The 19400-nt window shown below is 39.7% G+C and overlaps 1 protein-coding gene across 1 annotated transcript in view; it reads left to right on the forward strand.

Annotated features, from left to right (window-relative positions):
- Window positions 1-2698: 2698 nt before the first annotated feature.
- Trpm3 (transient receptor potential cation channel, subfamily M, member 3) overlaps window positions 2699-19400 on the forward strand; it is an 884432-nt gene continuing 867730 nt past the window's right edge. Inside the window, exon 1 of the mRNA NM_001191562.1 lies at window positions 2699-2881. Coding sequence (NP_001178491.1) covers window positions 2699-2881 — 183 coding nt within the window. The remainder of the gene's footprint in view (window positions 2882-19400) is intronic.

Here is a 19400-nt window from a genome sequence, read left to right on the forward strand (position 1 = left end):
ACCCTGCTTTCTGTATTTTCTTAGTTTTAATGTGACAATCTCTGCTAACTTCATAGAGGACGTAATAGACTTTCATTTACTGGCTCTTTGGGAAGGCAAAGAATATCAGAAGAGGGAAGGGTCCATTTCTTCTTGCCTCCCTTCACACCAGCTCTCAAGCAGCTCCCAGACATTTTTTTTTTTTTTTTACTCATCAAGTACAAAAAGAACTGCAGAGACCATCTTTAGACAAGCCTTTAAAAACAGTGATAAGGGTGTTTGAAAGCTCATTTTCAGAGCAAACGGCTAAAATAATGCCATATGCAATCACTATTCGTCATTAAATTTTCTAAGTACATTTAAAATGAAACCCTCCCAGACATTTGGAGTGCTCACTGACATGCTGTTGTGGTCACTTATGACAGCCACCCAGCATGGCTGGGCTATTTTCTCCTTAATGGGCTGATGTGGGCCAACCGGGGTCTTGGGGCTCTGCGAGATGAGTGTTCTTGGGTGACATGCCTAGATCCATTAGTGAAGATCCCTCAGCTTCTTTCCAAGAATGCAGTCAGTTGTATTAACAGAAGGAACTTCCTAAGCGTCCAGGTTGGCACACAATATTTTCATTTCTTAGGCTGCTATGCTCAAGGAAAAGATAAGTATTTACTTTGCCTTAGTTTCTCAAGTTTCATACTTCCCAATTGGTACTCTGTTCCCTTATCTGTGTACTTTGTAAACCGCGCATGGTTATTTTATTTTCATGGGTTGAAGGGCTGTTGTTATCTGAATATTTGGAAATTCATGAAATGTCCCTAATAATTTCAAATCCATGAACCTAGATATAAAGCAAATGAATACAATTTGGTGTCTGCTCATTAACTGCTGCTGGATGTCACAAATGTTGTCTGGAGTTGCTTTTTATTTAATATGCACTTGTGATTTCCAGACATAGAGTGCTACTTTAAAAGGTACCCATGCTTACATGGACAGGCAATAAACACGGAGGCACGTCTGTGGGACAGCCAGGTAGCTCTCTGCCTGCCATCCCTGCTAGGTAGCATACCTTTGCAAGAGCACACTAGCCACTGCCAAATTAATTGTGAGCACACCTCCCCCAAACCCCCACCTCCTCAGCTTTCCACAACCCCCTTCCCTCCTGTGTGCTTTTTTTTTTTTTTTTTTTTTGGTTCTTTTTTTCCGGAGCTTTTTTTTTTTTTACTTTCCGCTTGTTTAAGAAACTAAAATGGGGTTGGGGATTTAGCTCAGTGGTAGAGCGTTTGCCTAGCAAGCCAAGGCCCTGGGTTCAGTCCTCAGCTCCAGGGGGGTGGGGGGAGAAAAGAAAAGAAAAAAGAAACTAAAATGTATCCTCCTGAGGTTGCAAAGGGTGAACAGCCGGGTGGTGATTCCTTTCACCTGGGATTATTTTCACCTCTTTACTTTGATAATCCAAGGCATTGTCTGGGATCTGTTAATCTGTGGTGCCCCGGTGGGTGGCTCTCTCATCAGGTTAAGGCATTACTGAACAGGAGGCCAGCATAGCTTAAGATAACTGACAGGAGACTGGTGACAAAGTGGAGGGAAGCACCTCCATCAGGAGGAGGCAGCATGATGGCAAACCCATCTCACACCCTCCTCAACAAAACAACCACCTTCTCCTCAGGACTGAAAGGGTAAAAATCCATAACTCTTCCTCCTAGAGAGAGAGAAAAACAAGTCCCTTGAAAGAGTACCAATCCCTTTTCTTCCCAGAATCCTCCTCAGCACTGCTCCTTAATACAGACCCTTGGGCTTAACTGTAGCGGGAGAAGAGAGTCAGTCGACTAGGGGATTCTCCCTCTTAGTTCTAGGAAGCTGAGGATAAAACCTGGGGCCTTGCACATGCCAGAAAGTGTTCCACCATATTGAGTTATGTCCCACTCTCTAGTAAAATTTGTAGTATCCTGATTCCCAGGCATAGCCCAGATAATTATATGAGTCCCCAACCCAGGAATCGGGAATATCAGCATTTAACATGCTACAGTTCATAGTACGCGTGCAGTGTGTGTGTGTGTGTGTGTGTGTGTGTGTGTGTGTGTGTGTGTGTGTGTGTGTGTAAATGAAAAGCTATTCAGGAAACTTGAATGTGCAGCCAAGTCTGAGGCCCAGTGAGCCAGCCTGACAAGCAGAGAGAGGAATTAGCCCCGCACCTGACAGGCAGATGAAGCTGGACTCTCCCTAAGGATACTTGAAGACAGTTGTTGCGAAGAGATGAAAAGGAAGAAACAGAAAGGAAGGCAGACAAAGTTCCAGGCTTACTCTCTTTGTTTAAGTCAACTGGAGTCTCCACCCACTCACCAGTGGGTGACCCAGGCTTCTGCACTCAGGTCCCCAGGGCCTGGAGACTGGGTGGGGCACACTGACTGCAAGAAACTCCCAGAGCAGTGGATCCACAATCCCAGGCGTGGGCCGTGCGCTCCCTTACCTCCCCCGTTTTGAAAGCGGTGGCTGCGGGTGGAAAGCAATTTGGGGTGCATGAGGAAGCGGGCTGGGGCGCAGGTGGCGCTCACAGCCCCATCCCCTGTTGAGCCAATCGCGAGCGCAAGCGCAGCCTGCTGGCAGCTTTACGGAGCTCCGGCTCAGGCGGGGAGCCTACTAGGCGAAGGCGGCGCAGGAGAGAGCTGAGCGCAGGCTGCTGCGAGCGCTGCCAAGGGCGCGGGCTCGCCCGGCCACGCTGCTAAGCATGGGCAAGAAGTGGAGGGACGCGGGCGAGATGGAGCGAGGCTGCTCTGATCGCGAGGGCAGCGCGGAGAGCCGCCGGCGCAGCCGCAGCGCCAGCCGGGGCAGGTTTGCCGAGTCGTGGAAAAGGTTAAGTTCCAAGCAGGGGTCCACCAAGCGCTCGGGACTGCCAGCACAGCAGACACCGGTGAGTTGGGGAGAGTCAGGGCCTCAACACCCTTCTTTCGGAGGTGCCAGGAACCTTGTCCGTGGTGCTGAACTTGCACTCCTGGCGCTGGAGCCTGAGAACTTGTGGAGCCACTTACAGGGAAAGTGTTGGGCGATTGCAAGCAGGGGTCCCCAAGGGACACCTCCCTTCTCTTTAGCCAGAAGAGGGTCTTTTGGTGTGTCTTCTTTCTGTGCAGGAATGGGAAAAGTGTTGGAGAGGCGAGGGGCTGGCGGTCAGATCATTATAGTTTTGTAATTAACGAAGTGTGAGTTGTCCTGCATCTTGTGACACGAGTGTATCCCTCTGGTTTGTGTGTGCACCGCATTCAAACTCACTTAACATCGGCTGAATGGGAGCATGATAAGAACAGCACATTGTATTTTTCCTCTCTTAACACTTGCTCTTTCCATCTCACTCCCCCACTGTTTTAATGGGTATATTTAATTGTTTGCAGAATGTCATTTGCATGTGGAGAATAGCAAGCATATCCCAGGTGCTTATACGCCTCTGGCTTAACATGTACGACATTCAGAAGGCAGTTTCCCCATGTGTCAGCGCCTCTTCAATGTCTGATTAGTGCAATAAAAGCACTCATATGAAATTAAAACATCACGGTGTGTGGAGAAATACAGTTAATGAAAACTTTTGCTGCGTTTACATTTCTAATATTGAAATATTAGATTTTTCCATCATGTCAGAGGGAAAGAGCTCTGTTCTAGAAGACAGTTCTATTGGCCTCCTGTTGCTCATGGTTAAGGAGGGGGCACACTGTTTCTAACTTCCAAAGCATCCTTAGAAATATCAGCATGTATGCTCCTACGATTTCAGAGGAATCATGCAGATTTTACATAATGAAAAGATTAGAAAAAAAGAATAGCTCATACCATGGGCTTCAGTGTGAATAGTGTTAGCTCAATCTAGTTTTCAGAGGTTGCATGGAAAGATAAAATTTACCCATAAATATAGCATGTAGCAGCAATGCCACAAAATGAGATTTTAGCCTATTTATTTTGTTTGCTTGTTTACAAAATGAATAGCAGAAAACATTAATAAATTTGGGGATTTCAAATCTCTGACGCATTTTGTGGGCAAGTTTTTCATCTAAACATGGATATGGTTCACATGATTTATGCAATTAATTTTATTTTAGCCACAGAAATATTCTGTTAGGAATGCAAACTTGAAAAGATCTTAAAAACAGAATTTCCACCTGGAGATAGCCTTCTGGAATAAATTCTGTTGAAAAAGATTAATGACTTCTTACCACTTATGTAAACTAAGAACTGAGTTCATCTCCTTATAAAATATCTAAACATTATTCTATGAGGCTTTTATATCGTGTCTGATTTTGTTCAACAGGTGTGTGAACAGCCCTTACCAGGGCCATACAAAAATCTTCATTTAACTCTGTTGTGACAATAAACGACTTGAAGGTTATTGCCTTGAATAAAAATGTGTGTGAGGGAGGGCATTCTAGGATACCATGGCAACCAGAAACATCTGGAAAAGTAACCAAGTCTTCCTGTCTGCTAAGGGCAGGCAAAGGTGCAGTATTTCTCTGTGATGCTTGTTAATTGAAACATTAGCAATTCAGTTAAAAAAGCAGTTGAAAGCCTATGGTTCTTTTCTCACATTGCATGAGAAGTTCAATATTGATTTTGTTCTAAAACTCCAAAAAATAGGTCTCTAAGCCAAGATTTTAATTATCAGATTTAAAAAAAATCCCCAAAGATAATGAGCTTTTGTCATTCTTAGGTCTGCAATCTACCTTAGTATTTTATTCCTGGTTTGGTCTCATGAGTTGTTGAATTGAGCCAGTCAACACATTCAGGCTAACACAGGAAAAAGGGAATAATAATGCTTTCAAGGTACATCTTTGTAAAAGTTTCCAACATTTACAGTAAGATGTTTTTTTCATAGTTTGAGGTGATCTGGTGCTATTTTTACCTTTCACTGTATCTCAGAAAAACAGCTTGTAAATAACACTTAACTTGAATTAATGTTCTTTTTGTTGTCCTTATTAGTAATAAGATACTCGTTGACATAGCTGTGGGTCTTATCCACTGTGGGTTATGTTCAGAAATAATGTGGCATTCATCCTGATTAGAAGAAACTATGTAAAGATTTTATTTGTTATTTCAAAAACAGACTAGATGATGAGGAATTTGGTTAATTATTAAGCATGAGGCTTTGCTACCATTCTCTTTGTTTGTTTGAGACCAGGAAATGATCAGATAGTGGTTTTGTTAAAGTAAACCCGATTCTTTTGTGTCCAATCTTTGAAATAACTTCTGGTTAAAGTCACACAGGGGATGGAAGGACGTCTAAGTCCACTCAAACAAGGAAGGCTGTGCTATTATTTTTACTTTGGAAACAAAGCCATATCTCCTGGACATGGAAATAATTTACTCCTACAAGGAAACTTCTATTACATTCTAGAACAGTAGTTTTCAAACCTTCCTTATGCTATAACCATTTAATACAGTCCCTCATGTTTTGATGACCCCTGACATACAATTATTTTCATTGTTACTTCATAACTGTACCTTTGCTGCAGTTGCAAATCATAATGCAAATATTTGATATGCAGGACATGTGATGTGCAACCACCCAGAAGGTTTCAACCCACAGGTTGAGAACCATCATTCTAGATTAACAAGAGAACCTTTTCTCTACAACCTGAGTTATAGTATTTTTGTTTTTATGTGTGAAGTTTAGGAAGAATTGCTTGATTTGATTTTAGTTAGGTTTCCTATTGATTCACTACTAAATTTAGAAGTTTTTTTTTTTCCTGAAAGTCGAGTGCCTCTACAGTCATGATGGCAGCTATAGAAGTCAAAAGTTCCATTTCCGACTGTTGCTTTGGTGATAAGAAAGCACTGTGGAATCTCGGAAGTCTGAGGTGAGGGAGGACGGTGTGGGCCATCCCACCTGACGACAGCTATCTAGAACCTTTTATTCTAGTGTCGAGCAGAAGTGGTATGTCTGGTGGCACTTCATGGGCATGCTCACTATGAGACTCTGGACGCTTCGTGGGCTTCTCTGAGATTCTGGGCCACCATAGTATGCATACCTAACAAGCCAGTCTTTCCTGGTTCTTAAGTCATTTGTGAATTGCTCCTCTGTCTCCTTTTTTCAGTATCATATTTTCTAGCAGAAGGCTTATGAACTCATGTTGCTTCGGTACTCAGGTGTCTAATTGATATAATTCTGATACAGTGAAGTAATGTTTAATAATATGCATTCTTTAGAAATTACTTTTCTTTGGGATAAGGTCTTAGACTTTTTTTTTAAATCTGGAAACAGTTTAAAAATAAAGGTAGGTAAATTTCATTCCAATTTTGTTGTATTATCTATTAGGTTCAAATTTGGAGTATCAAATTAAATTTTTGAGTGTTAGGTTTTTAAAGGGTATTTCTGTCAAAGTGGTCTATTGGTGTAAGGATAATTTAAGAACTTCTTTGTGGTCATTCTATAAGATCTAGATTGCTTTTCCCCTTGAACTGGTGTGTTCACTCCTCCTGTTGTTATTTTGGTTGTATTTGCACAGAAATGCATGGAAACCATTCAAAATATCATCCAGCAGGTGCAACCTGGTGTTGTAAATATCAAATACTCACCTCACCAGGCATACATCATTCATTTAAAGAGGTGATTTCCCCTAGCCCCATCACTATTTAAAGGCTTGTCTTCACAGAGATGCTGATTTAATTTAATCTCTGAGTAAGCTCTGTGTTAAAGGGACAAAAACAGTTTCAGGGAGTAAAATGATGGAGTAGTAATTAGAGTTGTTTTTTACCCTTGGATGGCGTGCTTGCTTCCCCTAATGCTATAATTACCCTTATCAGCAGGTGCCAACCACAGAGGATCACACCTTTTGCTGGTAAGTGGGCAACTGAGAGTGTGTAGAAAGAGCACTGAGCACAGGAAACATCCCTGCTCCAGAGCAGCCAAATGCCTTTCAGCTGGGTACCAAATGCCCTCTTCCTGCCATGGCTCAGGCTTGAGATGCTGTGTGCACAGGATGCATCTGAATACAGACCTGACTCCATTTCTGATACCTCATCCTCCTTTTGGGACTAGTAGGTGGTGTCTAGCTCTCCTTGCCCAAAGCAAGTGTTAATTGATTTTTCCTGTGTCTTGAGACATAAACAAATGTCCATCAATCCCCAATTTGGTACCCACAGGAGATGAAAGAAACGATTCCACCCAAGTCTAGCTTTGTAAGGCAAGGAATTTAATTATGGTGATTTATAGATGCACAGACAACGTATAGGTAGCCATATGACCAAAGAAGGCTCTTCCTCTTCAGCAGTCATTAACTTGCTTATATGTCTTTGGAGAAGTGAGGGTCCTCTTGTGCTTCACGAACTAGTTCAGATTTCCTTCTCTTCCAGGGATATGTTAACAGACCCAATTTTGTGACTTTCTTAGAGTCTCTGTGAGTAATCTCAGCTGCCTTGATGTCCCGGTGGCCAGACCGTGTCACCATGTCGTGTATAAAGGACAGTGTTTTCCAACAGCTAGATTTGTCAATGTCTTGAATAAATAAAGGCTGAGTCAAAGACAGGACTAAAGTTAGAAAGACTCCTCTCTCAACCACTCAAATACTGTGTGGATGGTGAGTCCATCCATTCGGTTGTGGTAGACACAGTGGCAACTTGAACAGAATATCCTTGATTCTCTTTCAGAATTTAATATGTCATCACAGTATCAGTAAGCCCTTAATGGTTTGTTCTTGTTATACAAAACGATCTCTTGGTGGAAGTGGAATGAGTCTCCAGCAGCGCTGGTCCATTACAGAGTAAATCATTTCTTGACAGGTTGATTTGTATAGTGCCTTTTACTCATTGCGTTAAAACTAGAAAAGGGAACAGAGAGGCCTTGCTTGGGAATACAATTACATTTTCTTGCTATTGTGATATTTTTGAACAAAGAGAAAGAAGTCCATTTGATAACAATGGTCAACCTTGTTTAGACATTTTGTAAATGCTACATTTGAATAGTTAACAAAACAGTTGTCATCATTTATTGTGAATAAAAATTCATTTGTAATTTTGAGGGCTTCAAACTTTACTAGGAAGAAAGTAATTCAAACAGGTTTTGGGAAAAAAATCTCTGCACAGTGATAATTTTGAATTTGTTTTCAATTCTAAAATATATCAGAACAGTTTCTCCTGCCGTTGTTTACTGAATTTTTTTAAAAAAACAATTGAATCATTAAAAATTATGAATAGCAGAAGAGCCATTATATTCAGTTGGGTATACCAGCTGGAGGGATTGGCTTTTTCATTTGCAAAGGCAAAGAAGGCCTGGAAAAACAAAAATTATTCTAGAGAATACATTTTTAAAAAAAAAACTCATTCTAGGGGGCTGGAGAGATGGCTCAGCAGTTAAGAGCACTGACTCTTTTCCAGAGGTCCTGAGTTCAATTCTCAGCAACCACATGGTGGCTCACAACCATCTGTAATGGAATCTGGTGCCTTCTTTTGCTGTGTCTTGAAGACACTGACAGTATACTCACATAAATGAATAAATAGATAAACAAACAAACAAACAAATAAAAATAAATCTTAAATAAGAAGCCTTATTCTAGGGATTGAAGAGATGACTCAGCAGTTAAGAACATTTGCTGCTCTTCTAGAAGTCCTGAGTTCAGTTTCCAGCACCAAGATCAGATTGCTCAAGACTGTGGTACCTCCAACTCAAAGGAATCTGACATCTTCTTCTGAACTCTTTGGCTAAACACACACATACACTTACACACACACACACACACACACACACAGAAAGAGAGAGAGAGACAGAGACAGAGAGAGAAAGACAGAGACAGAGAAAGACAGAGAGACAGAGACAGAAACAGAGAGACAGAGAGACAGAGAGAGAAAGAGAGTGATTAAAAAGATTTGGCAATGTGTTCTTAGTCAGTGATTGATGGGAGGGCTCAAAGGGCCCAGCCCACTGTGGGAGGTGTTATACTTGAGCAGGGTAGGTAGTCCCGGAATGTATAAAAACTAAACCTGAGTGGACCATGGACTATAAGCCAGTCATCAGGGTTCCTCCATGGCCTCTGCTTCAGTTCCTGCCTTCTGATTCCTGTCTTTAGCTCCTGATCTGACTTCCCTTCATGGTGGACTGTAACCTATAAGAGGAAACAAACCTCTTTCTTTCCAAGTTGCTTTCTATTTATCATAGCAAAAGAAACCTAAGTAGGACAGGCACTATGATAGGTCCTGAACGGCTCCTCTAATAGCACTGAGAGTTTAATCCACACGAAGGAGATATGCAAAGAAATGACAGTGAATACAGTCTACTTCTATAGGTGGAGTCCATTGGAAAAAGTTAAACAGTCTATGTCTCCTAAAATGTAGGGTTAGAAAGTCAAGATCAACAGTTTTCTCCACATGGTAACTAGATGTTAAGAGGAAGAAAAACTTGCTTGGACTTTTCAATTAGGAATAAAGTAATGACATCTTTCCAATAGTAATTTTAATTGAGTCATGGAAATCAATGCTGAATGATGGGAAATGAGACCAAGACATCCTATGGCCCTGTCTGTGTGGAGGTTCTCAAAAGTAGGCTGCATGTGTGACAGTCTTTTTTCTTCCGTCCCACTAAATGACTTTCTTCGATTATTATAGCTAGAGTGTAAGCTTCCCTGAGTACAGATTATCGTATTATTATTCAGTGATACAACAAAGCATCCTGAACAATGCCTGGCACAAAGTATTCAGTTGGATATTTACTCCATGATGAATTAATCAATTAATGACATCAAAAATAAAAATAATAGCTTTTAGTTAATATGAGGAAGAGTTTAGTTCCTTGACTTTGGGTCTTAAAATAAAGTAGAAAACATTTTATTTATTTTATTTTATAATAATTTTAATAATTATTTTATGTAATAAATAATTAAAATAAATAATTACAATAAATAATTTTATTTATAATAGGGAAGAATAGCTTAAATAAATAGGAGACAGATAACTCTGGTACTAGTCCACAGGAACGGGCTAGAAAGGATTATTTTAAAAGAGCATTGCAAATTTACTTTTTCTTATGGTGGGTTTAGCCCTGATTCCTTCATTCTCACGGACTTTCCTGATAGCATGAGATTTCAGAGGTGATTCTTGTTTCTTACTTAGAACTTATTTAGTCTGCAACATTGATGAACGAGTTCACAAGCTGGCCTGTAATAAGATGTGCACTTGTGGGATCTTTTATGGATAACTGAAAGATCATCAAAGTATCAGGTCATGGATTTCTCTGACTGCCTAAAATAAATTAAAGAGTGTCAGAACATGCCCAAGCTATAATAAAATGAGAACCATCCTGGGTATTCTTAAGATGGGTATCTAAAGTTGAGAGTTGACAGGACAAACTGTATATGACAAGTAGTCTGTGTCTGGTCTGCCTATACATTCAAACTTAGCAGTGTTCCAACCACAAAGTAATCCAAAAAGGGGGAAACATTCATGCTAATAACCACCTAGATTTTTTTCTCCCTTCTCGAAAGTTGAATTTTTATTTTTTTGGAAATGAACTTTATAATAGTGACATTGAATAATTGAGACTGGGAGCTATATTGAATAAGAATGTTGCCCGAAAGGTCTTATCTGAAACAGTTCATCTCAAGTTGAGCAGTGAAGCAGCATTTATTGTAGTAAACATTGTGGTAGCTTTGAAATGGAGCTGGCAGAGACTGGAGACTGGAATCCTGTCTGATCATTGTTAGCTGTGCAGCCTGAGGAAAGCATTGTCTGAAGGCTCTCCTCACCAGTTATTAAGACAACTTCCTCTCTATTTCTTATTGGGTTTAAGAGTCACCTGGGGACTCTGTTTTCTTAAGGTAACAATATTCAGTGAAACCGCTTTACAGGTCTCTTTGACTCTTAAGTTACTATTCATTCACTATACTTTTTTTTAAATGCAAACAGTAGAAGTGCTCAAGTATCCTTACTGTCTCAATATACACTCAGCAAAGAGTAAAAATTCACCATCTTTCCTTAATATCTTTAAAAAGAACAAAATAGTATAATTATAGTTAAGATACCCATTTCCTAGTTTCTTGAATTCTTCCGCCTTATAATGAGACTTTCTAAAATCAACATCCATCCTCTTATCCAAATTAAAGACACATCTCTAGTATTTGTTAGTAAAGTTATAAAGACATTTGCATGCTATGGGCCTATCTGCTTGCCATTTCTTTGGACCTATGCTGTGCAATGAATTTCTATTTGTCATATGCCTTCTTCATGTAACCCTGTTTCCTTAACTATATATGTTATGTTATTCTTTTCAGGTATTTTGTAGTGTATAAGTTTATATTTTCATTTTTCTAGTATATGTTGAAAACATAAACTGTCCTTTCTTTCATTTCTTATTGGGAACGTTATGCTAATTAATTTGATAACTAATTAATTCACTGTTTTAAACAATATTCAGTGAAACTCCTTTTCATTGTCTCCTTGGCTCCTAGCTAGACATGTGCTGCTCTTCGCAAGATGCAGAGCCCAGCAACGGAATGGTTGAACTTACCCAGATCTCAACCTTTTTTGACTCCAAGCTTTTTTTGAGAAGCTGAAGGTGCATGATGCTGGCCTTGGTTTAAGGCCATTGTCATTGAAATTCACCCAAATGGCAACCAGGCTGGCTCAGGCCCTTCACTGCTCTTGCAAACTTCATGTTCATGTTTCTCAGTTCTTAGCACGAAGGGAAGATGGCAATGCCTGCTCCTGGAGGAGCATGAATAACACATAGGTTGATGTGGGGCCTTTGGGAGACCAGCCCTCACTACATGGGAATAGTCACTTGGTGGTGTTAACTGGACATATGAGAAGCAGCAGGCCCTTACTGGTAGGATGTGATGTTTGTAGCCTTTAATGCTTCTGGAGTTAGACTGTCCTTGAGCATAGCTAGAATGTAATATGAGAAATGATTGGGCTGGACTTGTAGTTTGCAAAGGGCCTTGAAAATGAAAGTAGGTCCAATGTGATGACCATACACAGCAGATCTCAACCACTGAAATGTCCTTCCGTGTCTCTGCTGAAGTTTATTTTATTGACATTTTTAGAACTAAAGTATGAAGCTTAAGCAATATTGAAATGTAGAACATCCTTTGCTTTTGATATCTCTTTATTGGTTTCTTTATACTTAGAGAAAAATTGTGGTTATAAAATTATTTTCTTCATGAAGTTCAAGGCCTTTGGGAAATAATGCCTTTGAAAAATATGTGAAATTTCAAACATATACAAATAGAAAGACTATTATAATAGTCCTATAACTTAATTTCAGTCAATATCTCATTTTTCATTTCTTCTCTCCCTACTAGAAAATTTAAAGGTAAATCTCAGATATTATGTCACTTCATCTAAATGGTGTGTGAAAGAGAAAGGGTATTCATTTACTTGTGTAAGTGTGGGGCATCCAACCCAGAGTCTTATGTATGTGAAGCCTGTGCTCTGCTACTGAGTCACACCCTTGAACACTCTAGAGCAGTTGTTCTCAACCTGTGACTTATGACCCCTTTAGTGGCACATATCAGATATCCTGCATATTAGAATTAACATTATGATTGGTAACACTAGTGGAATTACAGTTATGAAGTAGCAAAGAAAATAATTTTATGGTTGGGGGGGTCACTGATATATGAGAACCTATCTTAAAGATTGTGGCATTAGGAAGGTTCAGAACCATTGCTCTAGGAACTTAGAAGAAAAAATTTAAAGTAATACTTAAGCACATTGACAATTTACTAATATCCATATGTGAACTTACCATGACTACCTTGTAATTCTTAGTGTTTCTGTCAGAATCCAACCAGAATTGACATACTGCAATTATCCCCTTTATCTATAGATTTACCTCCAGGATCTTGTTTTCCCCTAGAAAATGCTTTTGTCAGAGAAAACAAAGTCTCCCCATGGACCTTCCCACATCCTGTTCTGCTGAGTGCGTCCTAGCAGTCCCTCCGCCCATGTTCTTCTGTCCGTGGTTATTCCCCACAAATTGGCTGGTGACAAGGAGCCTGCATTAGTTTTAATCTTATTTATTGGTGACAATATTTCCTGAGCGTTCCATATGCTTCTTCTTTTGTGCTTTAGTGGGAGTCATTGCTTAGAGAAGGAGCCAGCAAACCTTTCATGACAAGGAAGAAAACGTTTTGGGTTCTGCATCCCACAAAGTAGCTCTGTCCTGTTGTTACATGACAAACGGAACACACACATTTTAATACATGGCCATCACCATACCTAATATAATTTATTTGTAAATGCCAAAAATCTGAATTTTTGCATTGCTTTTGTGTGCTACAAAATATTAGTTTCTGTTTGATATTTTTTAAGTCTGTAAAGTGTATATAAGTATTGATGAGCTCGCTGCAAGGAAAGAAAACTGGACACAATCTGAATTTGCCCTTAGCTGATTCCCGGCCAGGAGCTATCTCCTTTCTCCTTTTGGTTATTACCTGGGACTGCAACATAATGATGTAATTCTGACTTTCCTGTCTCAGTTACTAGCTGAAATATGTTTAAAGCAAAGCTTCCTTCACTGACTGATAAGCTGTATTATGCTTACACTTTGCAGTAATCCATAAGTCAAGATGGATCCTTGAGAGAGTTTATTTTTTTCTTTTTTTAAGTAGAGGGAATAATCCATGTGTTACTGTACTGTCAGACCTCAGGTTTTAATTGGGTCATTGTGTTTGCTTAACTGGCATAGAATAGTTGGCCTTTTAATTGTGGAGGCCAATTAAAGTGTTGTTAAGATATGGAATATGCAAAAACAAATTGTCAAACTGCATTCGAATTCAAGTTTTTGCTTCTAGGAGTAGAAAAATACATCGTCTTTTATTCCTCTTGCTGCAGTCAAATTAGCACAAAGTTAGTGGGTTAGTGCTACACAAATGTGTTACAGTTCTGTAGTTCAAAAGTGCGACATTGGCTTCTCTGGACAGAGAAGCAGAACTAGTTTCCCTCTGCGATGTCTAGGGAAAAAGTATTCAGTTGACTTCTCCAGCTTGCAGAAGCCACCTACATCTCCTGCCTCATGGCCTGTGTGTTTGAAGGTAGGAAAGTTGACTCAATCCCTTCTTATATCACTTGACTTTCCTGCCTATCAGTCACATGGAAAATTATGTTGGATTCACCCATATAATCCAGAGACCTTAGGTAAAGTCAGATAATTAGCAATATTGGTTCATCCGCAACTTTAATTTCTGTCTGTCATGCAAAGTAACACATCCCAGGTGGTGGATATTAGATTGTTCGTGTGTGTGTGTTGGGGGTGAGGGTATTGTTCTTCTTTCTCTATGTGCATCATTCTATTAATCAGTGTGCCCTTTTCTTTTTGAAGTTTGAGATTCAGACTGTAAGCTATACAGGTAGAAATGATCTCCCCTACTACTCAGTAGACTTGTAAATAGGAATGCATTGTTTTTATAGTACCGGCCTATACAGGTAAACCCTTACAGTACACAAGACTAGGAGAGGTGGGAAAGTCTTCTGAAAGGCTAACTTATCTATAACATTAATAACAGAATAATAAGGAACTTGAGATATAGTTCAGTAGATAAAGTGCTTGCTATGCAAGCGTGAAGACATGAGCACTCACAATCCTGTGTCCATGAAAAACATTGGTCATAGCAGCATGCACCTGTAACTCTAGGACTGGGCTGGGTAGAGAAGTGGGCAGAGACAAAGACTCCTCAGGGCTCACTGGCCAGCTAACCTAGCTAAAGTGGAAAACTCCATCCAGGTCAATAAATAAAGAGACCCTATGTTGAACATTGTGAAAGAGGGGTAGAAAGAAGGTAAGAGCTAGGGAGATTGAGAAGAGTGCAATGAAATGTGAAAGGCTGTCACCAGGGCATGACCTAGCTCCCATACGCTCACTGCTGCCATGGCTACCTATATAAAATCAAGTCACTAAGCTCAATCAACATTCCAACAGGCAGTAGTCATTGGACTCAGTGGGCTTTTAACAAAAAGGAAAGGACATTAAGGGTGCAGGTGAACATACTAGGAGTCTTTGGAGCAAGCGGGAGCAGGAGTTGGAGGGGTTCTTGGAGGGATTTGGATGTTCATATGTTCGAAACACACTGTTTGCCTGCATGAGAATATGTGGGTTCTGTATAGAAATAAAAGATATTCTGTAGAGACAAAGAAAAGTGACTCAACTGTGTCTCAAAACATAAGGTAGAAGTCAGTAGAGGAAGATCTTTGGTCACATGCACATGTGCTCACATGTATGTCTAATATATACAGCTTGCATAATATATATATATATACAGTCAAATATATACAGCTTGAATAATATATATAATATATTTTATATATTATATAATATATATAATATAATATATTTTATATATTTCAAGTATACTAAGCCTATCTTATTGTATCATTAATTTGCTAAATTGTTTTGTAAGAGCACTCAAGTCAGTGAGAAAAATAATCAACTGGACTCATGAACAAATGATGTAATTTTCAGTTTTGGCTTCATTGAATTGAAGCAGTACACAGCATATAATAATCATTTTTATATTCTTTTTATGTGTTGGTATGTGATGAATATAATCGGTTGTGTGCATATATGAATGTGTGTGTATGCATTCATGTGTAGGTGTCTACAGGTGCTACAGTGTGTGTAGAGGTTAGAGGACATTCTCAAGTGTTGGTCCTTGCCTTCCACCTTGTCTGAGATAGATTATCTTGTTCACTGCTGGGAATGATGTCAAGCAAGCTGGCTGGTGAGCTTTCAGGGTTTCCTGTCTCTGGCTCTTGTGTGAATGTAGGAGTAGTATGCTATAGCATCTGGCTTTTACATTGATTTTGAGAATCTGAAACTCAGACCTTCACGCTTACAGAGTGAGAACCTTACTTATTGAGCTGTCTCTCTAGACTCTATGCTCCCTATTCTTATTCAATAACCTCTAAGTAGATGATACAAAATGCAATTATTGCCAGTTTGTAAGTTCCGTCATTCTTTTATTAATGAAGAAAAATAATCTTGTCTTGCCTAGTTTTATGTCAACTTGACACAAACTAGAATCATTTGGGAAGAGGGTATCTCAACTGAGAAAATGCCTCAGTAAGATTTGCCTGTGGGCAAATCTATTGTGCAGTTTCTTGAATGTGAGGTACAGCAGGGCCCAGGTAACTATGGGCAGTGACACTCCTGGGCAGGCTGTCCTGAGGTGGTATAAGTGACCTGAGAAACTCATGAGGAGAAAGGCTGTAAGCAAACAGTATTCCTCCACGGTTTTGCTTGAGGTCCTGCCCTAAATTTCCCCAGTGATAGACTATTAACTGGAACTGTAAGCTGAAATAAACCCTTTTCTCCCGAGAAGTTGCTTTTGGTCATGGTGTTTATCATAACAATAGAAACCTAATTAAGACAAACCCTTAACCTGAAATTTTGAATCACAGCTACTCTCTAAAGAGTAGCTTGCCATGTTTCCAGTTATCCGAGGACATCTGATGTTTTATAGGAGCCCTTGTCTCCTGTGACCATAAATAATGAGTGATTGTAGTAACAGGTAATTACTAAGTCATTGCTTGTAGGAAAGAATAAATGGGGAAAAATTAGCAGTAATTGAGGAAAAAACCAACAGAGTGTCAGAAAGTATGGTTTTGTTATAGAGTCTACCTGGAAATTCTGCCACCCCCCCCGCCCCCCAAGAAAAACTGACTAGAAAAACAACTAAAGAAATGTTTGTTCCTAACATAAATTACATTTAGAAACAATAATAAATGATGTCCTTACAGTAGCAGACTATGGGTGATTTCCTAAGCCAGACTTTACTGTCAATAAACAGTATTTAAAACATTAACCATCAGGAAATCAACAAATAGATTGGTTTCCCTATAGAGTATGTCAAGGAGAATGGGGTTGTGTTGTGTTTTAGCTTTTTTTAAGGCTACTATAATAAAATGTCGCAAGGCAGAAGAAGTCTTATTAAGGATATGGACTTACTTCTAATATTTCTGCAGGTTGGAAACTGAAATAGGACTTAATAGCTAGTGGGATTTCATAGATAACCGTTTCTGCTATAAATTTACCAATGGAAAGGAACAGGGTCTGTTTGGATTCTTCTAAATACTGCTACCCTGTTTATGAGGGTCATGGTTTCAACACCTCCCAGAGACCTCCTCAAATACACATACTGAGGATTAAATTTCATCATGCAGTGTTTTTTGAGGGAGAGAGTATTTTTATTCTATTGCAGAATGGCCTTCTGTGATAAATTTGAGAAACTTTCCAAGATCCACAAGATCTCCAAATTAGGAGAGCAGACAGCTAGGGGCTGGGACACATGGTAGCCTAGAGCAGCTATGATTGGGCCAAAAATCCACCCATGCAGTAAGTAGTTAAATAAAGCCATTTTGGATTACACATCAACATCAAACCTGGGCACATCTGGACTATATTTGGTACCTGAAGTCCTAGCACTTGATTAGAATTACAAAAAATAAATAAGTTAGACCTGTTCATGAATACACAGATGATAAGTATCAAGTAGGTGGTTGGCTTTGGAGGCGCAGGAGTTCTACAGCTAGTTCATAGAGACTGCAACGAAGGGCCTGGGAACCATGGCACAGGACAGAAAGCCGAACAATAGATTTGTAGAGAGCTATGAAAACCAAGACAAACACCAAAGACTGGGATGCTGATGTGAGAAAGAGAGATGTTTCCTTTTGATGCTCCTGGGTTCATGGAACTCACGGTGAAGAACTGTGGTGAACTGTGTCACAGCTTACAGACACAGGTGGGTAATGAGGTAGTCAACTTTGTCCATTATATGTCTTCATTGCCTTTGTATGATTTCATAACATCATCCCTCCCCATAGGTTATGGGGATATAGTTCAGTGGCTAAGCACTTGCTTGTCATGCAGAAGGTCCTGGGTTTGGTTCCCAGCACCACAAACAGAGCTTCCGGAGTTACTCAGAGGATGTAGTAGAACTGGGCTTGATATTTGTTTTTACCATTTGTAGTACTCATGGAGAGTGAGAACCAATTTCAGGAAAAGATGAATTCCCATTTTCTTAGGCTCCATATCACAAGTCATCTCTCCACATACAGACAGGTTTCAAAACTAAAATGACGAACTTGAAAATTAAATTCCTTCACTGGGGACTCCTGGCAAGTCATTGTAATAAATGTGATTTTAATGTGAGTAATAGGAAGTATAAGAAGAATCACTTAGAAATATGCCAACATTAGGTGAAATTAACTTAAGAGATAGTGTAGATTACCATCAGAGTGAGAATGATTTGGGTTACAGATACAAAAATAGTTTATTACTTCAGAGTTTGGTAAAGTTATTAAATTCCACTATAGAATTCAGTGGGAACAGTAACTAAAACAAGAGCTTAACTCGGGTTATCAAAACCAAATGCCCTTAATTAAACAAATGCAGAAGGAATCAGAGATAAGTAGCGGTTAAACCCGGTGTTTGTCCCTGACCCATTACATACAGAAGGGAGAGGAAAAACATTTTGTAAGAATACTAAATCCTTAAAACTGGTGCCTTTGGATGTACTGATGAAGACAGACTCCTGGGCTGGTAGGATAATATCACAGCCCTGTGCTGATGTGAACAGTGAGGTAATTCACAGAGTATTGTATTACTGCACAGCTTGTGCATCTCACCTTATAGAAGGCTGGGCATTGCTTCTTCCTGGAGCAAGAGACTGACTAGCAAAAACCATCTTGCATGTGCCTCGAGGATCATCTTGTCCTCTGTCTTAGGATCTGCGTTAGGACACACCCCTAATCTTGCAACTACCTGGCATGTTCTGGGAACATGTGATCATAGAGGAAGGTAAACGACAGAGGAGAGGGAAGACTCCCAGACTCAGATGTTTCACATTGAGATAGGAAGGAGAAAAGAAGGGAGAGAAATGAGCCCAGTGTTTGAATGTCTAAATGCTAAGCGCTTTGAATGACCTCCTACAAGACTTACATAAGCCCAGCATCATCCTGAGTAGGTTTTATTTGCTTGTTCAAGTTACAGAAGAATAAACTAAATTTCAGAGAAGTCATTTATAGCCAGTCGGCTGGGGGAGGAGGGAGGTGTCACAGGTAGGCACAGTCATCCTTTGCTCACTTTCAATACTTGGCTGACTTGTGTGAATCAGGAGTGAGGTGAATGGAAAACACAGAGTTTATCTCTGTCCCATTCAAGATGGTTTGTTGTTGATATAGATGGTGAGGTCAAACCAGGTCCAGGCTAAATAGTAAAATTTTTTGAAAACCTATGTTGGCAGCCTTATTAATGAGCTTGTTTTCAGACACAAAATAGCACATTAAAAATGCATATTTGTCACTGGAAATACTTGGTTATCACCACTGAATGAAAACAGGGCATCAAATTGTGCTTCTGTTATCTTAAGTTTTAGATTATCCTTTGTTTATTGTTTTTAATATATTGTTAAGAGCACTTGCGTCTCTTTTCAGAGGCCCTTGGTTTGTTCCTCAGCATCCACGTCGGGAAG

This window comes from Rattus norvegicus, chromosome 1, assembly GCF_036323735.1.
Source record: "Rattus norvegicus strain BN/NHsdMcwi chromosome 1, GRCr8, whole genome shotgun sequence".
NCBI classification, from domain to species: Eukaryota; Metazoa; Chordata; class Mammalia; order Rodentia; family Muridae; genus Rattus; species Rattus norvegicus.